General features: G+C 48.2%; 1 protein-coding gene across 2 annotated transcripts in view; it reads right to left on the reverse strand.

Annotated features, from left to right (window-relative positions):
* The window catches only part of ALPK3 (alpha kinase 3), a 95662-nt gene that overhangs the window by 34511 nt on the left and 36594 nt on the right, over window positions 1-24557 (reverse strand). For both annotated transcript variants that reach the window (XM_032799811.2, XM_032799810.2), the window contains 2 exons: window positions 22524-22645; window positions 4839-4956 (listed from right to left, as the gene is read on the reverse strand). In XM_032799811.2, the coding sequence (XP_032655702.1) occupies window positions 4839-4956; window positions 22524-22645 (240 nt within the window). The remainder of the gene's footprint in view (window positions 1-4838; window positions 4957-22523; window positions 22646-24557) is intronic.

Consider the following 24557-nt stretch of genomic DNA (forward strand, 5'->3'; position numbering starts at 1 on the left):
ACACTTCATGGCCATAGACCCTCCCCCAGCTAAACAGGATAGTGTCACTCTGACCCTGCTTGGTTCTTTCTCATTGAACGCCCAGAGACAAAACTCCAATGTCTTTGAGCAGATGCAGCCATGTATTCCACATAGGTGGCTCACAAGCATACCCCATCCACCCCTGCAGGTGGGACTCTATCTAAATAAGGACTGCAGGACCACTCTACGAAAGCTTGCATCGGCCCTGGAAGCTGCAGTGATGGCGTAATGGTTTGTAAATGTGTGGACGCCCATGTAGCAACCCTGCAACATGTCTAGGATTGGTACGTCCCAGAGGAATGCTATTGACATTGAGTTCTCACAGAATGAGCTCGTGCCCGCTGAAGGAGCGTAGCCAAAGCTATTTCATACGCAGCCTTAATACAGGATGTTATCCATTTAGAGGTCATCTGCGAAAAAGACCTCCTGTCCCTTAATATGGTCTGCATATGACACAAACAGATGAGGCGAAGCACAAAACAGTTTAGTTCTGTCCAGGTAAAAGGCCAGACATTGCCTGACATCTAACATATAGAGACACTGCTCCTTCAGAGATGAATGTGCCTTAGGAAAAAAAGGCACAGGTAAACATACCACCTGGTTCAAATGAAACTGAGAAACCACTTTAGGCAACATTTTGGGTGTGGTCATTAAAGTCACTTTGTCCTTGGAGAATTGTGTATAAGGAGGCTCTGCCATCGGAGCCTGAAACTCACAACTCCTCTAGCAGATGTTATCACTACCAGGAGTGCAGCCTTCTAACCCAAAATCAGAAAGGGACAAGATGCCTGGTGCTCAAACAGAGGTCCCATCAAAGCCACTAGGACTGTGTTAAGGTCCCACAAAGGGACTGGCTCTTGGTCTGGAAGACAGAGACCAAGAAGCCCTTTTAAGAATCTTGCTACTATGGCATTGGAGAAGACTGATCTTCCCTGCATGGGAGGATGAAACACTGATATCACCACCAAGTGAACCCTCAATGAGCTAAGTGCAAGTCCAGATGACTGATGGTGCAGCAGATACTCCAAGATGTCTTGGACAGAAGCCTCCGAACATCGCTCTTCCTCATCACTCAGCCATGAAGCAGCCATGCCTGGAGATGCCGGGAGCTGACCGTGGAAGGCAAGGTGTGACTGTGATTCTGAGCGAGTAGGGAGGGAGAGGAAGTGGTATGGGAGGCTGAATGGACAATGCAAGAAGGTGGGAGAATCAGCAGGGCCTTGGCAATGCCTGGGCAACGAGAATGAGCTTGGCCCAATCTGCCTTCAATTTGAGGATGACCTGTGGGATGACTGGGGGAAAAGCATATAGGAGAGCTGACTGCCAGGTGAAGGTGTCGGACAGGGAGTCCAGTCTGAGGCCCTCTCGAGAGCAGAACAGATTGCATTTCCTGTTGTACCTTGTAGCAAATGGGTCAATTGTTGGGATGCTTCCAGCTGTGAAGATGACCTAGAGGATGCTTGTCTTCAGAGACCATTCATGACCCAGGGGAAAATTCCTGCTGAGATGGTCCACAAAATGATTCTAGACCCCTGGCAAATGGTCAGCTATTGGAATAATGTTCTCCTCAATGCAGAACTGCCACAACCTGATCACCTCTAGGCAGAGCATCCTGGAGCATGCTCCCTCTTGCTTGTTCACGTAATACATCACAGTGGCATTATCAGCAAGTATGTGAACCACTCCCTGATATGGTCCAAAAAAGCGTGAAACACATTGTAGACCTACTCTGACCACAGACCTTGGACCTTCAGTGACCCCAGGTGTGCTCCCCAACTCATCAGGGAGGTGCCAGCAACAACAGACCTGGCCAGCAAGGGCTGGATTGTCTGGACGCACCCATCACTGCCAGGAGACCAGGACGAGTTGAGGAAGATGAACCAATCTGTCCAAGGGGCAAAGAGTCAGACGATAAACCATCCTGAGCAACATTTGAGGGAGATGAAGGTGCAACCTTGCAAACTGGACGACCTGCGTGCAAGCAGACATGTGGTCCAAGAGCCTCTGGTATATGCAAATGGTTGTTGTAGGTTGAGACTGCAGACTGAAGAAAGGTGGCGAATCTCCTGAAAAAAAAGTCAATCAAAAGACATGCTCTCAAACTTACAGAATCTGTTAGGACCCCAAATGAACTCAATTTTCTGAGTGGAAACCAAAGCTGACTTCTCAGTATTTAGGCTGAGACCCAGACAGTCGAGCAAGCACAATGTAGTGTTGATATGATCAAGAATTTCCTCTCTGGACCTATCCCACAGTAACCAGTTCTCTAGATACGGGAATATGTGGATTCCTTTCTTTCTAAGATACGCCATCACGATGACCTTGCATTTGGAAAAGACCCAGGGAGCAGAAGAGAAGCCAAATAGAAGAACTGTGTACTGAAAATGACGCATCGCTAGGACTAACGGAAGGAAATATCTGTGACCCAGCAAAATTGCCACATGACAGTAGATATCCTAAAGGTCCAGAGCAGCAAACCAGATGTTTTGAGACAACACGGGGAGAACAGTCGATAAAGTGACCATTCAGAACCTCATGTATCTGATAGATTTGTTAAGGACACAAAGACTGAGAATGGGTCTTACCCCTTCTTTGGATTTGGGCACCAGAAAGTACCAGGAGAAACCATGAACCTGATGTTCTGGCAGAACCTCCTTCCCTGCTTCTAAAGCCAGCAGAAAATGGACTTGATCAAGGAGCCGTATCTCATGAGAGGGGTCCCTGACGAGGGGTGGGGAGGGTGACCTCTGATCTGACGAGGACCTCAGTGCTGAAGCAGGCCGCATGGCCTGTTCAAGCAGGTGCCACTTCAGACAAAGATCCCTCGCCACCTGAGTCCGTTTGGTGAATAATTTGCAAATCAAATCTTGCTCCTTGATATGGGCCTTGCCTTAACACAACAAACATGGCATCTGGGGAATCGGTCCCCCACACAACAGACAATGTTTGAAGCCTAGGGAGGATATCACCAGGGAAACATAAAACTACAGCTAACTAACACTAATTAACTACATACAACTAGAAAAGTCACTAAATAGAGGATTGTGAGGTAAAAACCACACAGAGCTGCAACTCGAGCCACGGGCAGTAAGAAGGAACTGAAGGGGATACAAACAGTGCCGCTTCATATAGCCCAGGGAGGAGCTATGACCATGAGGCACAACTGCCACCCCTCTGTGGGTACTTGAGGCAAAATTCTCTGGCTCCAGCGTGCTGGGTCCGCACACACCCAAGTAGAATACACAGCTGCTCAGGGAAGAAGTTCACATGTTTACTGTTACACTGGTATAAACCAGGAGTCAGTGGGAAGTCAATGTATGCCAGTGTAGCAGAGCTGAATCTCCACCGGTAAACTTCACAACGTGAGCTATGAACTTTAGGAAGAACACATGCTGCTGTCAGTGGCTACGTGCCACCCTTAAACACTGTCCTAGCTCCCTAATTCTCTCTTGTCTCCAAAACCTAGGACTCAAATTGGGCTGGGATGTACTGAATCAGAACACTGAAGCTGCCAGCCAGAATCTCAGCTTCCATTTTAAAAGTGAGTTAGTTTCTACCCAGGTGATTGTGAAGAAAACTTAGAAAATATGACCTGAGCACAACCAATGCAGTAACAGCTGCCACAGTATGCAGAGAGCCTGAAACAATGGCTCTAAGAGGTGTGGCTTGCCCCGTGCATCGCAGTAAGGTATTGACTCTCGTGCACAATTACAGTAATATGAATGTCAACATTGCGAGTTCTTTCATTGCTGATCACAGTATGCCAGAATGGAGAAGGGAAACCATATCATGAAGAGCTGCACAATCTGCTCAGAGAGTAATTTCATTTTGGTGTCACAAATGGGTGGCACCTAGGAGAATACCAGCACTTAAAAACCTGCTGTGTGGACTAAAAATAGTTTTTAAATCACCATGTGACTGGGATATGGGGCCTAGCATATGTCAATACCATAAACCAGCCCTGGCCATGGGAACAGCAGAGTCCACATGACCGTGATTTGACCATCTGTAAAGTCTATTGCAAGCAGCGTCATACACTGGTGTCAAGCAGGTAGAGCTTGGTTTGTGGGCAGAGCTTGGGAAAACCCTGCTGTTTATTCTAACTGCCTCAACTGTCTCTGATCCAGCTCTCCTCCTGACCTCTTCCAATCTGGAGTCTGTCCTCATCACTCCATTGCCTGTGGGTTAACCAAGGTTGCCAAAAGCCACTTTGGGGCACTCCTAAAAGGAAGCTCCAGCCTCATCCTGTCTTATCTGTCTGCTGCGTTCACCACTATTGTTCACCATCAGCTCCTCTGCCTTTTCATCTCACGGCTCCCATCATTGTGTAGAGGGTCTTCCCCCCCTGCGGCCTGAGACACATGCTGCTTCCAGAGTTAATATACTTAGAAGATATTAATACCCCCAACCTGCTGCCTTCTGCATTACACCAGAGAATGGCTGCAGTAGTAGGGGCTCTGGCTGAGTCCCTGAGCTGGCAGGGTGTGGGTCAGATTAATAAAGGGGGTGACAATAACCAGAATGGGGTTGCATTAGGGAGAAGGTGATGGAAAGTTGGCACATGCTGCAAACTGAACTGATGATGATGGCTACCATTGATAGTAATGGCCATATTAGGCATTCAAAGCTCAGGATTGTGAATGGATGGTGGGGGTGAGGGAAGGCAGGACTGAAGTGTCTCTCTCAAACTGGCATTCACACAATTAGAAGCAGATAGCTCAGGCTGTGCTGAATAATCTGTATTCTCTCTGTTAAAACAAGCTATATGGAAAGGATTCCTCCAGCAAACTCAAATAGTCTCTGGCTTTCTTTCTTACTTGTATAACTGCAGGGTGTGGCGGTTTCCATGCCGGAAAATCTCATACTTCGGTAAGCCGCAGTATCGGTCCATCTCCTCATCATCCTTATACCAGGTCACTTCTGGCTGGGGGTAGCCTGGACAGGAAATTGCATATCAGCATATGGGGCATTACAATGAACATGAAAGAAGGGCTGCAGATCTCATTCCCAGAGATATAAAAAAAAATCAATAGTAAATTAAATCTCAGCCAGTCTCCCTCTCCAGGCTCATCCCAATCTGCAGGTCGCACAATGAGAGAGTAGCACATTTTGTAATCTTGTCATTTACACTAATAAGAATCCATCTATTTGTGAGCAAAAATCTGAGCCCTTCGTTCCTGAGCGGGCAGAGTGGACCATTAGACCACATTCGGTTACACTGGCTATAGCCAGGAGGTGAGAACATTGACACTTTTAGACGAAGCAGGCATGTTTGGACTGGATTAAGCCTAAGGTTAAAAAACAGACACTTGGTTCTCCATGGAGCTACCAGCTCTTCACAACACATCACATTCTGTAAACTGAGCCCAAAGTTTCCATTGAACAGAAACAAGCCTAATTGCATCACAGTTGGTTTGTGTCCTAGAAATGCTATTTGACAACAGATGTTTCCTGCCTTTTCAGTAGAATGACATCATGACACGCGTGACTGGCTGGTCTCTGAGCCAGGGAAACAGATACATTCCTACCAGGATCAGCTGTGGCAAAAGAGATTAGCAGTCAGTGGGTCTGCCCCAAGCAAAGCTGAGTTAGCTGCCTGCTCTGTAAAGCAGCTTCCTGTCCAGACAAGGGGTGCAGGGCAAATTCAGGAGAGCTGCTAATGCAGAGATCTTTCTACTCGGAGTTCCTGTGCAAGGGGAGGTAAATTTAGGATTATCCATCTCTGCTGCAGAAACAAGACAAATTATCATGCTTCAGTTAGTTTTTCAGAATGCTAGATAGGTCATTTATCTTTGGGTGTATTGGGAAGCATATCCCACTCCGTGTGTTATTCCTTTAAAACCTCTCTTTCTCTTCTGTGCAGTATGTGGCTGAATTGCATGTGGGTGCCTGATACCATGTGCAGGGTTTTCTTATCAGCTCTCTATGGTGTTTTTGGATATGCTCTTTCCTCCATTCAAAGCAGCTCTAACTCTGGATGTGATTAGCCTCCTCCCCACGAGGAAACTGGTCTAGCAAGCGGCCCTTGGTTAACATTCAAAACATCAAAAACCAGTAGGGGAACACTTCAACCTCTCTAGTCGCTCAGTAACAGACTTAAAGGTGGCAATTTTGCAACAGAAAAGCTTCAAAAACAGACTCCAATGAGAAACTCCTGAATTTGAATTAATATGCAAATTAGATACCATTAATTTGGGCTTGAATAGAGACTGGGAGTAGCTGGGTCATAATTTAATCTATTTCCCCATGTTAAGTATCCTCAAACCTTATTGTCAACTGTCTGGAATGGGCCATCTCAATTATCACTACAACAGTTTTTTTTCTCCTGCTGATAACAGCTCATCTTAATTAATTAGCCTCTTAGAGTTGATATGGCAACTTCCACCTTTTCAAGTTCTCTGTATGTGTGTGTGTGTATATACATATCTTCTTACTATATGTTCCATTCTACGCACCCGATGAAGTGGGCTGTAGCCCACGATAGCTTATGCTCAAATAAATTTGTTAGTCTCTAAGGTGCCACCTGATTCTGGAGCCTGTGTTCAGCCTGTGTTCAGGATTCCAAGCGCAGACATGCAAAGACTCTCACTGCACAAGCTGCAATGACCAAGTCACCTCCCAGCTTTAAGGAGGTTTGCATCTGACAGTGATAATTACAGCTCTAAATCCCAAGCTATTAATCTAAGACTCATTTGCTGGAAACATTCCAACTGGTTTTACAGGATGCATTTCTGTAGAAGCAAAGTGGCTAGACAACCATGCACTGTTCACTTATTCTTCCTCTGCATTGTCTCAAACTGCCCCAGCCCAGCTGCATGCTGGAGGACAGGAGCTTCCCTCCCCTTCACAGCCCAGGAAGCACTCCAGCCAAAGGCCACATGGAAACATCCAGCATACCGTCCTTCACACAAAGGCTGAGCAGCCTGGAAAAGGCCATGGGCAACTCAGAGCCAGAAATGACTATGATCATCATCCAGCGTGACCACCTGCATCACACAGACGACAGTGAACCTCTCCCAGTGAGCCCTGCCTTGTGTCTGAGCTACAGCAGGGTTATTCTGCTGGGGAGGCTACGGTACCCTTAGGTTAGAATCTGGGGGGCAGGAGCAAGAGGCTGATTTTTGGGAGTGTCGCACTGCAGACCGGGTCTCTCCAGGGAAGTCAAACACTGAGCAGAAAGGCAAAAAAAAGACTTTAAAAGATCAACAAAGGCAGTGGTGGCCCCTCCCTGCCTACCCCCTCATGGGAGACATGCTGTCACCATTCAACTTGCTCCTCGTTTTGGGGACACCCGCACCACCTCTCCTGCTCTGTTCTCCCTTGCCCCTGTGCCTCTGAAGGATTCTCTCCATCGCCTTTGAGGATTCTCCATCTCTGCCTCCCCTCCACTGCTTGGGGAACCCTTCCTCTGGGTCCTTTTTCCTGGAGGCAGCAGGCACTGGGGAAGGAGCTGCTTCTCTGAGCTGGGTGCTGAGGGATGCAGTGGCAATAGGGACAACTGGAGAGGAGACCTGCTCCTACAGGGCTCAGCAGAGACTAAAGAGGAGGCTGGAGAATAGCCCCTGTAAGCCAGACCTTGGCCTGTTACAGCAGCAGCCAGGGGAGAGGGTGTAGGGCTCAGGTGTCCATGCCCAATGAGATGCAGGCTCCCAGCTCAGCTCCACCCACAACAGACCTTCTGATCAAACCACATTGGCTGGTAAGTTGCAAAGGGAACTGAAGGAGGGGAGGGACATGTCTGGTACCCCTCCCATAGAGCAGACGTCCTAGAGGTGCCCACCTACTGGGATGTGACAAACTTCCCTGCCTTTGCAGGCATGCAGGGAAGGAGCTGATAAGGGACAGCACTGCTAACATCTGAACTGGGGGGGGGGAGGGGTTGAGAAGCAAAAGAGAGGAAAGCAGCTCTTTTCTCTTTGCAAGTAAAGGAGTGGGTGTCTGCTTGAGGGGCAGAGCCAGCCAAGGCATGGCCTAGCTTCACGTGGAAATGGCAATAGCTCATGGCCAGACATGTGGAGCCAAACACACAGCCAGCTACTGCAAAAGCAGTTCCAAGAAACTAAAGTTCTAATTATGTAGCTGTGGTGTGTCACCCCATGACTGCAGTATCTGAGCTCCTCAGCAGCATCAATGGCTTCTCTGGGTCACCCCAAGAAGGCAGCGGATTATCCCCACTGAGTGGAGGAGGAACTGAGACAACAAGATTCAACCCACAGTCACAAAGACAATACTAGAGCCCCAGGACAGTGCCTTATGCACAAGACAATCCCTCCTCCGTAGTCATTGCAAATCGTTCATAAAAGCCTTTCAGAGCATGTTCCATGATCAACAGAAGAGAGTCTCCTTTATGGGCTCCACAGCCCCTAGGGTGGAATTCAAGGTAACAATCACTTTGTGTGGCTGCGTCCGAGCTGTGACATTCATGCCATGTCTCTTCCTAGCTTGGTATGCAAGAGATGCAAGAACACAAACTGCAGCCAGGAACCCTCAATATTCATTTACAGCACTTGGCTCTTCCCTGGGGCCCACAGACTCCAAGTACTTCACACAGGAGCATGTCATAAGCCCTATTTTACAGACAAGGAGACTGAGGCACAGCAGTGATTTAGCCAGGTAAGTCTCAGAGCCAGGATTAGAGTACGTTTCTTCTGACGCCTAGTCCAGTGCTCTAGCCACTCCACAGGGTTGCCTCCCCTGCCTGGGCAGAGACCCACTGCCTTGCTAACTCAATATTTATTGTTACGGGGTTATGAGTTTATATAGTGCTTTGAAAACAAGGGCAAGACTGGCTTCCCGGTCAGGAGAGCTCCATCTAATCAGACAGGCACTGACCAAGAGCAGAGCAGAGGGACGGTGCAGGAAGAGATGCGAGGAGGGATTACTTTGAAGGCGGAGAGGGATAGAGGAGGATGGAGAGGCAGCTCCTGGTTAGGGGGCAGCGTGGAAGAAGGTGTAAAGCTGTGTATGGGAAGGTGACACTAAAAGAGTAGCTGTTAGGGATGGAAAGCGTGAGAGCACAGGGAGCCAGTGAGTGAGCAGTAGGCAGAGAGGGAGAACAGGGTGAGGCTAAAGGCAGAGCTGGAGCAGAGCAGGGATTTAGCAGGAGCACAGGGTGGAAGAGGGAATGAAGGAGAGATTACACAGAAGTGGGAGACCCACCAGAAAGGGGTGAAGCTGGAGGAGGAGAGAGAAAAGCCAAAGTGTGCAGGCCTGGGAGCAGGGAAGGGCAGAGCTGACAGAGGCGATGGATGTGAAAAGAGGAGACATTCCATTGTGGACCAGGTCAGATTCTTGTCACATCTCGATTGGCTCAGCTAGAGCCAGGCCCATTGACTCCACCTGACCAGGGAGTCAATAGGCCTAAGGAGAAGCTTATCTCCCACCTGGGGAGCCTTCCTGAGAATGCTACAAACAACCTCTGAGTAACGGCTGCTGAGATACTACAGGGACATGTGACCAGGCCACCTGCTGCTGGACTTCATCGTGGGATGTCAGTATTCTTCCACTGACAAGCTTTGAAACAAAGGTTCCTACCCTATGCAAAAGCTATATAAGCCAGGGGAGTGACCTCATCATGGATCTGCACTGACTCCCTGCCCAAACTGACTCTTGGGAACACCTAAAGAACAGAGAGATTGAACTGAGGGCGGCAGGGGGGGAGTGCTGGACCCAGCGTAAAGGGATTTTTAGCCTGTGAACGGAACACCTGGGGATTCCAAGCTGTAAACTAGTGTAGCTTGCCCCTTAAGAATCTGCTGCCTGCTGGTATAATCATTTACGGTGAGGATCTGCTATTCACAGCCAGTCTCTATAGTATATTAAGCTTAGTTTGCGTGTTTTGTTAGGTAATCTGCTTTGATCTGTTTGCTATCCAGTATAATCACTTAAAATCTATATTTTTTAGTTAATAAACTTGTTTTTGCTTTATCTACAGCCAGTGTGTGGGAATCATAACTTGGGGCAGAAATCTGTTGTATATTCCTCTCCACATTGATGGAGTGGGCAAATTTCACTATCTTATGCTGCACAGTTCCCTGTGCAGTGCAAAATGGTATAATTTTGGGTTTAAACTCGGGGGGGTTGGTTGAGTAGCTGGGAAATACTCTAGCTACAGCCTTCCCATGCAATAGCTGGTCACAGCATTTGCATGTAACTGCAGCTGGGTGTGTCCCTACCTGTATGTGTGCTAGTGAAAGTGCAAGCTGGAGCCTGGAGAGAGCTTGGCAGCTTGTCACAGCAAAACAGTGTAAACGAGAGGCCAGGCTGGTGGGAGAGGAGGGCTCAGTGGTTTCCCAGTTCCAAGCGGCACCCCAGGGGGAACCTATCACACTGGCCCCTGCACAGTTCTTCCCATCACCCTAACTGCAGCAGCCCAGTGAGGGAAACCAGCCACTAGTGACACTAGGAACCAACAAACAAATCCCATACTGCCTGCTGCTATCATGCAGCATAAACTGGCACTATTCACTCATCCATCCCTCTTACGCCACTGCCTTCCCAAACTACCGTACACGCACATATACCAGTCCCCCACCAGCCAACTGTCAGGCAAATCAATCCCCTCTCGGCGCCTTTGATTTGTTCACCTGACTGGGGAATAATGCAGCAGGGACGGTGGGGCCCAGCTGACCAGGAGAGGTGGAGAACAGCAGGAAGGAAGTGGCCCATACATTCCTCCCCTGGAATGGGCAAAATGATGGCAAGTGACAGTTTCGAGCCAGGACTAGCCCTTGCTCCTAAAGGCCGGCCTTATCAATCAATTCCAGCATACACAGTCTGAAGCCCTGATCACAGCCCCTAGCACAAAGCCTCCTCAAAAGTGGTCTATGGAGCACAGGCTGGCCACTGGCTCTTCCACTTTTATTAAAGGACTAGATCTTCACTAGACATTTTCCCATGTGTACAATAGCCACCAGCATGTTATACAATTGTCTTGTGGTGCCTACGGTATCTGTAAGAACTTGCTCTATACCATGGGCAAGTTTTAGAACCCCTGCTGTAGCATCCCACAGCTTCAAGCAAGGGCCATCTGTGACTCTCAATTCGAGAAGACCCCAAGAGATAGCGAGCACAGTCCACATCCAAGAGATCTTATCCCAAGAAAACTGGAGCACTTGTGCCAAGAAACACAACAGCCATTGGGTACAAATCAGGTGAACTAACTAGACCAATAAAGGGGATACAGGCACAGCAAAGGGCTGGTGGGAGGAATGCTCGTTCCCGCTTCTATTGAATAACGGAAAAATGAAACCAAAGAGAATTTTGTCAAAATGAGTGAGTGACTGCTTGGAGCTGTACATTTAAAAATCAGATCCAGTGATGTTCTAAGAGAAACAGACGTCTAGGGAACTAGTGCATTGTGAAAACGGAGAGGGAGAGGACTCTGCAGGGAGAGTGCTGGAAAGGCTGTTTTTGTTAGATAGTGCAGCTAACTAGGTGCTAATACAGACTTTGAAGAAGAGATCTCCTTGGTAAAGAGCCAGCATCCCCACTCCTTCAATGACAGTGTGAAAGAGCTCCAGTCCATATCTGAAACCCCCAACACAGGTGTCAGCTCAACCATGCTTGACAGGCAGGGAAGCAGGAATACATTGTCAGTTTCTTTCATTAGCAACCAAAAGTAGCACGAAGAGTCACAAACAGGTTTTTAAAAACCTCTTGCATAGATTACTTACCCACAATGCAGTGGTTGGGGTGGGGAAGAGTATTTTCTTCCCTCCTGCACATCCATGAAACTCAGGGTATGTTAACACTGCAAAAACAACACCTCTCAGCAGCAAGTCTCAGAGCCCGAATCAACTGACTATGGGCTTGTCTACACTACAGAATGAAGTTGGCTTAAGCCAAGTCAACGTACAGCCACTGCAGTAATTAAAGCGGCAGTTCACATCCACGTTCTGCTTCTTCTGGTGGTGATGCGCATCCTCATCAGGAGTGCTTCCACTGCCTGAACTGTGAGAGGCATTGAGAGGCACCAACAGCTGGAGCCCCCGGCTCCACCATTGACAGCCAGGCACTGGACTCACAACTGCCTCATCCCTGACCCCAGCATGACATTCCAGCTAGCAGCCAGGTGTGGGGCTCACAACTACCCCCTTTCCCTCCGGCACTGACAGCCCAACCTGGCAGCTGGGCATGGGGCTCACAGCTGGGCATCCCCTGCCCCAGTGCTGACAGTTTTTTGAGTCTGTAAGCCTGGCACCTGGCTGGCAGGTCAGGCTGTCAGCACGGGGAGGGAAGGGACCTCCAGCTGTCAGCTCCACACAGGGCTGACTGCCAATCTTAAGTAATGTAGTCTCTACACAGACACTGCATCACCCTTGCTACACTGATTTAAGTGCTACGCCTCTCACGGAGGTGGAGTTAAGTTGAGGCAGTGGGCGATTTACATTGGCAGGAGCACTAGATGCTGACCAAGTTAGGTCAACATAAGCCGCTTTACATCGACCTAACACTATAGTGTAGACCATGTTCCGGCTCGCACTAGGGTCTAAAACAACCATGCAGATGTTCCTGCTTGGGCTGCAGCCTGGGCTCTGAGACCCTCCCCACTCACCACAGCCTGGGCGCCTGCCTCATCAGGAACATCTGTACTGTTAGTTTTAGCCTCGTAGCATTAGCCGTGCAAGCCCGACTCAGCTGGCCCAGGGCTGGAGACTTGCTGCCGCAGAGTGTTTTTTTAAAAAAAAAACCAAACAAAAAACAGTGCATAGGATACTTTATGGCACAATCAGATCACTCTTTTTCTGGCCACTTGAGCTCTAGCCTTCCAGTAGGCTGCCTATATATCAGGTAACAGAGGATCACACACACCAAGGACTGTGTCCAAGCAGCAGATTAAACACTGTACTCTCAGCTCAGACTTACACTGGTGCCTGCCCACCCCGCTACTGCGTGCAGTACCAGGGACCCCGTGCCCTGGAAATTGGACCATAATATTCCCAGCTTGTGGGAGCTTTGTTCCACCTGAAAGAGTGAAACCACCACAGGGGGTTGTGCAAACACAGTCCTCCAAGACTGACCACAAGGCAAACCTTGCCTAAGCTGTCTGGGGGAAAAGATTCCAAGCTCGGCTTTTGACACACTCTCATATGGTGGGGCTGCTTAACACAGCTGTCAAGAGTCTTGGCAGACTGCAACATTCTACATTTAAGACAACAGGTGCTGATGTTACTAATTTGATGTTTTGCCTTATCCCAGACTAATCTTCTAACTGGTGAAGTTAAATTCTTCATCTCATTTTCCTTGGATGGACCAGAAGGGACCAGTGTGTTCATTGAGTCTGACCTACTGTACAACTCAGGCCATATGACTGCTCTGAATTCATTCTTCTTTGAACTAGAACGTACCTTTTCAATCTTGACTAAACATTTCCCAGGAATGGACAATCTACCACACCTCTTCTTAAATTGTTCCAATGGTCAGTTACCCTCACTGTTAAAAATGGCCCCTTATTTCTAGTCTGAATTTGTCTAGCATTGGATCTTGTTACTTCATCTGCTCAACTGAAGAACCTCTATCATCAAATTTCTGTTCCCTGTGTAACTATGACTATTCACCTATTACAGACTATGATCCAGTCACTCTAATTGTGTTAGATGTGCACAAGTCTATGGGACCGGACGAACTGCATCCGAGGGTGCTGAGGGAGTTAGCTGATGTGATTGCAGAGCCGTTGACCATTATCTTTGAAAATTCATGGCGAACAGGAGAGGTCCCAGAGGACTGGAAGAAAGCAAATATAGTACCTATCTTTAAGAAAGGAAAAAGGAGGATCCAAGGAACTACAGAACCAATCAGTTCTCACCTCAATTGCCCGGGAAAAATCATGAGCAGGGGTGAGGAATCGCACCATGAAACATTAGAGAAACAAGTGAATCAGTAAGGCAGACAGCATGGATTCACCAAGGGTAATCATGCTGACCAACCTGATTGCTTCTGATGAGAGATTGACTGACTTGTGGATTGGGGGGCAAGGCGTTTGACAACCTCCACAACAGTTGTTACACCTTACAGACTTTAGGTAAAAGGTGTTTGACACGGTTTCCCACAGGCAATTCTCATCAGCAAACTAAGGAAGTATAGTTGGAGAATGGAGACTGTGAAGTTGGATGTAGAAAGCTGGTTGACGATCAATGGGCTCAGCGGGTACGTTACATAGGCAAGACTTTAGTTGCACCAGTAACAAGTGGTGTGCCCACGGGTTCGTCTTAGAGCCCGTGTCTATGCAATTGTCCTCATTAATGATCTTGAAGGGATAATTGCTATATTACAGTAAATTGCAGATGACACCACAGTTGGGGGGCATGGTGGGACCGCTGGAAGGGGCAGGATAGGATTCAGGGAGGACTTAGACAAATGGAGAAGTGGCCACAGAAACCTCATGAGTTCAACTAAGGACAAGTTGCAAGTTCCTGCACTGTTAGGACAGCAACAAACCCCATGCACTGCACAATGGCTGGGGACTGTTTGGCTAAGTAGCACGTGCTGAAAGAAAAGGATCTTGGGGTTATGGTAAGATGAAGGAAAAGTTGGAAACATGACCCTACCAGTGTGGGCTCTTGTAGCCAAAAAGGGCTAATAGCATTACTGGGCTGTTTATTAGGAGTGTTGCCAGCAGATCGAAGGGATGTGATTATTCCCCCTCTATTCGGCCTGGTGAGGCCGCATCTGGAATATTGGGTGGTCCAGTTTTTTGGGTCGCCACACTACCAAAAAGGACGTGGAACAATTGGAGAGAGTCCGTGCGAGGGCAACAAAAATGATTAGAGGACTCTAGGCAGTGACTTATTGAAGACGAGACTGAAAGGGAATAGGCTTATTTAGCCTGCAGAAGAGAAGACTAAGGGGGGGATTTGATAGCACCCTTCAACTACTTGAAGAGGCTGTGCTCCAAGGAGGAGGGAGTAGGCTGTTTCTCAGTGGTGCGGGAGGACAGAACAAGGAGCAATGGTTTGAAGTTGCAGTTGCGGAAGTCGAGGCTGGATATTAGAAAAAACTTTCTGACTAGAAGAGTGGTGAAGTATTGGAATGGGTTACCTAGGGAGGTGGTAGGATCTCCATCTTTAGAGCTATTTAAGGTCCGGCTAGACCGCACCCTGGCTGGGATTATTTAGGGAAAGTGGTCCTGCCTTTAGCAGGGAGTTGGACTAGATGACCTCATGAGGTCCCTTCCAACCTTTTGATTCTATGATTCTATGATTAATCTTCTCTTTGATAAGCTAAATAGATTGAGCTTCTTGAGTCTTTCTGTAATGCACATTTTCCAAATCTTGAATCATTCTCAGAGTTCTTCTTGGAATACTCTCCAATTTAGATTTATAGGTTTTAATGGCAGCAGGGACCGTCATGATCATCTAGTCTGACCTCCCACACATTGCAGCCCATAGAACCTCACTCACCCACTTCTGTAGAAGGCCCATAACCTTTGGCTGAATTACTGAAGTCCTCAAATCTTGATTTAAAATGACTTCAAATTACATAGAATCTACCATTTACTCTAGTTCAAACCAGCAAGTGACCCCAAGCTCCATGCTGCAGAGGAAGGCAAAAACTTCCCAGGGTCTGACAATCTGACCCGGGAGAAAATTCCTTCCTGACCCAAAATATGGCAATCAGTTAGACCCTGAGCATGTAGGTGAGACCCACCAGACACCTGAGAAAGAATTTGCTGTAGAAATTCAGAGCTCTCCCCTCTAATGTCCTGGCCACTGGAGACATTTGCTAACCTCATTCACAGATGGGCCACATGCTATTATGAGCAACTTCATCACATCATCCCCTCCATAAACTTATCACACTCAGTCTTGAAGCAAGTTAGGTGCTCCCCTTGGGAAGCTGTTCCTGAACTTCCATTCTCTGATGGTTAGAAACCTACATCTAATTTCAAGCCTAAACTTATTGATGGCCAGTCTATATCCATTTGTTCTTGTATCAGCATTGGCCTTAATTTAAATACCTACTCTTCCTCGCTGGCATTTTGTCCCTCTGATGTAGTTTATAGAGAGCAATCCTATCTCCCCTCAACCTTTGTTTGGTTAGTCTAAACAAGCCAAGCTACTTAAGTCTCCTGTCATAAGGCAAGTTCTCCATTCACCTGATCATCCTAGTAGCTCTTATCTGCACTTGTTCCAGTTTGAGTTCATCTTTCTTATACATAAAATACCAGAATTGCACACAGTATTCCAGATAAGGTCTCACCAATGCCTTGTACAAAGGCAAGAACACTTCCCTGTCTACTGGAAATAGCTCTCCTGCTGCATCCCAGGATAGTATTAGTTTTTTTCATGGTTGCCTCACATTGTTGGCTCAGTCATCCTGTGATCAACCAACAAATCCAGGTCTTCCTCTCTCTCTGTCCCTTCCAACTGATAAGGGCCCTAGCTTATAGCAAAAATTCTTGCTGGTAGTCCCTAACTGCATGATTTGCTCTTTGCACTATTAAATGTAATCCCTTTTCTATTACTTTGGTTTTCACTGTTTCTTGATTTGTGGACACCAGAAATGAACACAGTATTCCTGCAGAGGAAATAACTTCAGCAAATACCAGCCAAATGGCCCATGCCTCCTAAATGTGAGGAGCAATCTGTGTTCTAACTGGGGATGGGTTCCAGAAATGGTTGTAGCGTTAGGCCAAAGGCAGATATGCTTTGAAAAAGCTGATATTTCTCTTTGACTTGGTGGAATCTCAGAAGTGTATTCCCCAGAAGTGTATTCCGAATTTCCTGCACAACAGACATTAGGAGTTTCCCCAAGTTGTTCCAAGAGGGAGGTGGGAGATAGCAAGAGAGAGAGGACTTTGTGTCACACACACGTGTATTCCTAGAGCAGTTAAGTGAAGTAGAGAGGAAAGGATACAGGAGAGGAGGCAATAAATCAAATCAAAGGCATGGGAGAGGAAGCAATAAAAATGAACAGTAGCCTTACAGAGATAACCAGCAAGGGCAGCAGCTGTTCAACACTTGTTAGCCATCTCAGTGTCAGACAGCGAGCTATAAAGCTTTATAGCTGGCAGATGCAAACCCCCTTTTAACCATGGCATGAGTATTTGGTACAAACTTCCTGATTAGGTACGAGCCCAGAAAGAGGTGACAATCATGCTTAGGTTTTGGAAAAAGCTATACTAAATATTATTTGTTAATAGGAACTGCCAGTCCAAGGACCATCTTGCCTAGTATTCTGTCACTTACACAGGCCACCACCAAATACCACAAAGGAACAGCAAGTACCCCAAAGGGGACAGCAATACTGTAACCTGCCCACAAGGGCAATTTCCTCCTAATACCCCCAGAGGTCAGCTCAGGGCCCGGGTTTATGTCATATCCAAACTTTTGGATCCTGGGTTTGATTTGAGTTTTAAAAATATATATATTTTTTTTAAAAAGCATGCCTCAGAGGAGGAAGCATCAGTTCATAGGGTGGCTCAGCATCTCCCGAGAAAGAAAAGGATGATTCTGGATCCACTGGTGGCACTGATGGTCCCACTGAAGGAAAATTACAGTTTGAGGAAGGAATGGGAGATGTGACTTGCAGGAGAAGCCTATCTCCCAGTGGAGTCAGGCCCTTCCTTGTGAGGGAAGGAGTCACTAGACCAGGACAGCAAAAACATCCTAGGAGGAGCATAAGACCTGGCTCTTCCCAGAGTGAGAGGGGTCTGCCCGAAACAATGGAGCCAGAGTAATAACAGTGTTTGCCACATTCGAGCAAGACAGTCGGTTCCGTTGGTAGCTGATGACTCCCTTTTATCAGTGCCATCGGACCACAGACTTCAAGCTTAGATGGTACAGATCACAGCTGGTACTGCTGGAGCCATAGACTTGTGAGCTTTCTTGTCATGCCCCTGAGACTTAAGGCATCCTACGTTATCCAAAGACCTGCTTGATTTAGGCAGGGCTGACCCAGACCACTTCAAAGTGGATTTGGAGGAGGATTTGCTCTTGTGTTTATGAGAATGCTCCTGGTTGTCCTGAGAAGACCCTGCCGAGGGGTCTCTGGAAGTAGACTCCTTCACTTCAGTCAGACCTCATGGCGGGAGGTACACTGCTTGCTGAGTCAGGACAATATACGGGTGGGGGGGTCCCTGACCTGGGTGACTGCAGCCTTATGGCCTGTTCCATTAAGCACTTCTGAAGGGGAAGCTCTCACCCCTCTCAGATATGACTGGGGAGATATGACGAGAGGGAGATACTACACCTTGCCACAATGTGGGCTTCCCTGAGGCAGCACACTGATGGTCATTGCTGACTGATGAGGAATACGGGCAGAAAGCATACATTTTGAAGACTGGATTTCTGGGCATAGTCCTGTCCCCATAATAGGGTAATGGAGGGTGGAGGGCAGGGCATCCCTGGACAGGGAAGCTAAACTATCAAACTATAAGAATTTTAAGAAAAAAAAACATTGAATAAACTCTAAAATTCTAAAGTTTCTAAAAACTATTCACAAATATACATATGTTTTACAGATAAACAAAAGTGGGGTGACCAGACATCCTGTTTTTAAAGGGGCAGTCCTATGTTTAAGCCCTCCTTCAGGTGTTTCAACTTTTTCTTAAAAATGGAAAAATTGTCCCATATTTTCTGCCTCCCCCAACCATCAGTACTGGTGGGTCCAGCTGCTGGCCTGATCCCTGCTCGGCAGCCTCCGCCCACCACTGGGGTGTGTGTGGGGGGGGTCCAATGGCCGACGAGGGGAGTGGGTGTGCAAGGCAGGTGGTAGGCCATCAGCGCAGCCCCCACTGAGTGCCAGCTCTGGAGTGTGTGGGGGGTGGGGTGGGGGGGAGAAGCACTTTCCAGCCTGTTCCTGCCCCAAACCTGCACGCTCCACAGCAGCCTCCTGCAGGGGCTTAGCACCCTCTTCATCTGCCTCCCCTCCCCACTGCCCTGGGTCCTGCCCCCAGGGAGCACAGGGCTGCTCTGTCTCCTATGCACTCTCCCCTGCTGAGCCACCTCTCTGGTCAGGCTCTGTGGCAGCTGAAGCCCCTGGAATCAGGATCCCTGGTGCACAACATGGCCTTAGGGCTTAACCCCTTCCTCCCTGCATTGTAGCCAGGGGACAGAAGGCAGACAGGTTATGTTGGTGGCCAGCAGCAACTTGGAGGTGTTAGCTGCCTTTCAACACTGTGCGCACAGAAGAGATGAGCTCTGGAAAGACAGTGGCCGGGTCATCCCTTTCCCCGCTTCCCTCCCACACAGGGATGAAAGGCTGCTGCTGGCCACATTCTGGTGTGAATCAGATTCCTGGCAAAAATCTGGGGGAGAGCAGCATGCGACTCTGCATGCCCCCCCTCCCCCCTCCACACACATACACTGCCTCAGGAAGATGCGGCGCCAGGTACCGGGAAAGGCGGTTCCGTCCTGTGGGCCCAGCTAGGCCTGGAGGGCAGACAGCACTGGACAGGGAGGGTCAGTCCATCAGTCACCCCCCAAATGAGAGAAAAGAGAGAGAGAGTGTGTGTGTGTGAGAGAGACCCCTCCTCGTGTAAACCCCTAAAGTCTTAAAGATAAGAAGGTAAATAAAAAGAATCCAGCTTTGCAGTATTTCTTTTTAACATGGGCTCAGTCAAGTTAATGTTAATTTGAACATTTGTACTGCATAGTTCTGATTGATTGCCGTTGAACCTGCTTGAATACAAGTAATTCTACCAGGTATCCCGTATTGAGCATAGGAAATATGGTCACCCTAAATAAAGGAGACAAAGCCCTGGATATTGGAGGTTCCAATCTGGGTCACGTGGTGGTAAGAAGGAACTGGAGAGGTAGTCAGAGTCCTCTCCACCCTTTATCTCCTTGGTTGGAGGCACAAGGAGAGCAAGGGCACATGCACAAGCCAATGGACACGTCCAGGGCCATCCCTAGACATTGTAGTGCCCTACGCAGCCCCTCCGTGCAGGGGGGAGGACTGGCCCTAGGCCTCCGTGGGGGGGCTGTGCCCAAGGTCTGGGAGAGGAGGGGGCAGGAACAGGCTTGAGGCTTGGAGGACAGGGGTGAAACTGCCCCCCATCATGAGCCAGTAGAGCAGAGGGGGTTGGAACCCAGTCACTCCACTTCCTGCTGTCCAGTGAGTGCAGGGCACACCCGACCCATGTTGCAGTCCCCTGGGACGTAGCTCAGGGAAGGGGTGGAGTGGGGGTGGGGCTGGGACTAGGGGTGGAGCAGGGGTGGGAAGAGGTGGGGCGGAGGCTATGGGGAAGGGGTGGAGTGGACACGGAGTGGGGGCAGCTTTCCTGACCAGCTCAGCTGGCAGGGGATCGGGCTGGCTGCTGGAGCAGCACGCAGCTGCGTAGGGCACCAGGAAATTTGTGTAGTTTGCATATAGGTAAGGACAGCCCTGGACATGGCTTTCAAAATTTCCAGCTCCGGGTGCATGGCGCACATGCATAACCACAGTGGAATAGGCATAGAGACCAGCACTCTAGGGGTATGTCTTCACTACCCGCTGGATCATGTCTAGATACGATATATCGACCCCCAAGCACTCTCCCATCAACTCCTGCACTCTAGCACCGCGAGAGGCGCAGGCAGAGTCGACGGGGGAGCAGCAGCAGTCGACTCACTGCAGTGAAGACACTATGGTAAGTCGATCTAAGTACGCGACTTCAGCTACATTATTCATGTAGCTGAAGTTGTGTAACTTAGATCGATCCCCCTCCCCCCCCCCCGCCCCTAGTGTAGACCAGGGCTAAGAAGCACAGGTTTTCCACTGGCGCAACCCCATCTGTGCTCTCCTTGGGGGTATGTCTACACAGCAAAGAAAAACCTGCGGCTGTCCTATGCCAGCAACTCAGGCTCCTGGGGCTCAGGCTATGGGGCTGCTTCATTGCTGTGTAGATGTCTGGGCTTGGGTTGGAGCCCTAGCCTGGGAGTCTGCACAGCAATGAAGCAGCCCCACAGTCCAAGGCCCGCAAGCCCAAGTTGGCTGGCATGGGCCAGCCACGGGTTTTTCTTTGCTGTGTAGACGTACCCTGTGTGAGATCAAAGGCGAGGGTCAAAACAGGCTCTTTAACAGAGTGAGATTCAGCTGCAAACTGCACATTCCTGAGACAGCAAACCTCTGAGAGGCTACTCAAGAAAATAGTTCTATTATGGCTTTCCCAGTTAGTAACCAATGCCAGCTTCACTCTGGTAGCTTTTTATTGTAAGCAATCAGTGAGCAAGCTGCAGTATTAACAACCCCAAGAATTCAACACCGATAAATCACTCCCACTCCTTCCTCAAATGTGATTTTTTTAAAATTGATTTTAAAGTTATTTTCATGTGCCTTTTGGACTCATTTGGGTCATGTTTTCAAGCTGTTCTCATGTAATCACTTGTCTCCTGCAGCTGGAGGGTTAGCAGTGATATCATGTAGAGAGAAAGTCAGATTTCAAGGCCGGAAGGAACCACTGTTATCTAGCACAGCAGTTCTCAAACTGTGGGTCATGAACCCAAAGTGCATCGTGACCCCATTTTAATAGGGCCGCCAGGGCTGGCTTAGACTTATGGGGCAGAAGCCCAAGCCCCACTGCCTATGGCCAAAGCCAAAGCCCAAGGGCTTCATTCCTTGGCAGCGCTAGGGTGACCAGATGTTAAGGGGAAAATATCAGGACCACTAAGGGAGGCGGGAGAGGGGCGTGGGTTTTTTGTTTACACTCATCCATCTGGGAGTTCGGTGGCAATTCGGCGGAGAGCCCTTCAGTCACGGATGGTCTTCGGAGGTATTTCAGTGGAGGGTAATAAACCTTGCCACCAAAGACAGAAGCACCCACTGCCGAAATACTGCCAAAGATTGTCCGAAATTGAAGGACTCTCCGCCGAATTGCCACCGAAGACCAGGAAACAAAATGTTGGGACAAATGGCATCCCGACTGTACTCTGGTCAGGATGTGGGACAAACCCCTCAAAATTGGGACAGTCCTGGTTTTATTGGGACATCCGGTCACCCTAGGCAGCGCTCAGGTTCCAGGCCTCCCGCCTGGGGCTGAAGCCCTTGGGCTTTGGTTCCTCCCTACCACCCCCACTTAGAGCAGTAGGCTTGGGCTTTGACCTCCCCACCAGGGCAGTGGGTCTCAGGTGGGCTTAGGTTTCAGTCCCCCCCAGCTCCTGGGGTCGTGTAGTAATTTTTGTTGTCAGAAGGGGGTCATGGTGCAATGAAGTTTGAGAACCCCTAATCTAGCACAAGCCTGAGAAATTCCAACACTAATTCCTAGAGCAGATCTTTTCAAAAGATCTAACCTTGATTCTAAGATTGCCAGGGATGGAGAATCCACCACAATTCTTCGTAAACTGTTCCAAGGGTTAATCACTCTCACACTATTAAAAGTTTACACCTCATTTCCAGTCTGAGTTGTCTAGCTTCAACTTCCAGGCATTCAATGAAAATGCATCTTCCAATAAAATTGAGCGAGTTGTCAACACTGAACTTCTCCCCCACCCATCCTCCCTTTTTTTTTCTTTTTACTACTACTAACCAGGAGCAGTAATGGATCGGGCAGGGGTGGGTCACTTCACCGATGGCATCATTACCTGTTACTATGCATGTGAATTTGGCATCAGAGTCCTCAGATACAGCACGAGATTTGAGGGTAGTTTCAAACTGTGGCTGAGTCTCTTCAGTCAGCTGAGCAATGATTGTGCAGAAGGTGCTCCTAAAAGAATCAAGAAGCAATTCTTAGAGCTCAGATTAGGTTACTAGAAACAAAGTAAAGGGTTCTCCACCCCAAGATCAAATAATGTGCTTGGCTGGCTGGTTCTTCTTTACATGCTAGAGTCTAACAGATCGTCATGTGTGAGGTTCGGAACAAATTTTTCCCTCAATCAGATTGGAAGGAATTGGGGGGGGGCGGGGTTCCACCTTTTTCTGGAGCACGTGGGTGTTGGTCACTTGCCAGGATTATCTGGATATACCTCACTTAATTCCTTGTCATTGCAGGGCCTCAGCCATTGGTGCACCTTGGTCCCTTCTAGGCTTTGTCTACACTGGCACTTAGTTGGCAAAGCTTTTGTCATTCAGGGGTTTAAAAAAAACAACTCCCTAAATGACAAAAGTTGTACCGAGGAAAAGCACCAGTGTGAACAATGCTTTATGGGCAGCAGTGCTCTTGGGCCGACAAAGCCCCTGCTGCTTATGGGGCGGGGTGGACATTTTTTGCCGGCAGGAGAGAGCTCTCCTGCCGACAAACAGCAGCTACACTGCACAGCTTTTAACGGCTGTAGCAGCACAGCCGTGTCGCTAAAAGCTGCATAGTGCAGCCATACTCCTTGTCTCTGGCTGGGGCACAGACCAGTTTAGTTGCCTCTGGACCGTAATGCTTTCTTCTAATTTTGGTTGCTGGGTTTAGTCTGCAGGTGTTGGCAGCCTGTGATTTACAGGAGATCAGATCAGATGATCTGGTGTTCCCTTCTGGCTTTAAACTCTATGACAACTCAACAACACCTGCCTTCAGATGTCCCTCCTTGCCTCTCACTGGATTCTAGTGGTCTCATTTTAAATTCCCTCCCAGGCACTCTTACTCTAGTTGGTACTTTGCTCAGTCATTGCTGCATTGCTAGAGCTATGAACAATGTAACAGAGAAACAATTCTGAAAACCCCGTTCACGTCTCACTATTTATGCCTTATGGTTACTAGATGTGCTTCTTATTGAGACAATGAAATAAAAGAAACCAGTGAAAGCAGCCGCACTTTTAGATTGCCGGTGCTGCACTGAGCGGGTGTCTTGCACTGTGGGGGGAGGAAGGGAGGCACCTCTTTATTAGAATTCTATTTTAACTGTGCAAGTTTTTTCATTGGTTTAGGATTTATAGAATAGGCATTTTGGGATAAAGTTTTAATTGACATGGTCCCTTTGACAAGTACATGCCCCTTATTTCAAAGGCTTGAGTTAATAGTAAAAAGGTATTTAAGGACATCATGTGCCAGTGATAGTTCCTTATTCCTACATACCCACCCTCCTACAGAAGGTCCTGAGCCTGGCTTACACCTCTCAGAGCTAGGGAACTGTCCGTGTAGCTGGCATGATCTCTTTACTTTAGCTCCTGCTGCAGCATCTAGGCATTAGGGACCATACACCATATAAGCTCATGCACTGTAATGTGTGGGCACAGCAAGTTCAGACTGAAGCACTAGCCTGAACTGTCCAAGGAGCTACTTGACTCTATGAAGTTCATAAGATGCATCTTAGAGCTGTTTCAGTGCTATTAAGGTATGGCACTGAATGGATACAGTGTGTATCCATTCCGTATTGCTAATCTCATACAGTCAAAAAAGTTTTTAGACAGACCCCCAAAAAAACATGAGATTTGCTTCAGTACTTTTTTTTAATTTCCTGGCATTTTTAAAATTTGGGTCTTTGCCTTCTGCTTTGGGGGGCCTTTAGGGATCATATTTCCAGGGTTTTCCACTGCAACCAGAAAGGATAGAAAGTTACTCTTTTTTTAAAATGTGAAAGTCTCATATCATTACAGGACTCCAAGAGCTGGGGCTCTAGGAGAAATACCAAGTACTACCATACAGTTGGCAACACTGTTCATGCGGTATCATCTGCAGTAAGGAAAGGCTT

The sequence above is a fragment of the Chelonoidis abingdonii genome, chromosome 9 (assembly GCF_003597395.2).
Source record: "Chelonoidis abingdonii isolate Lonesome George chromosome 9, CheloAbing_2.0, whole genome shotgun sequence".
Lineage (NCBI taxonomy): Eukaryota > Metazoa > Chordata > Testudines > Testudinidae > Chelonoidis > Chelonoidis abingdonii.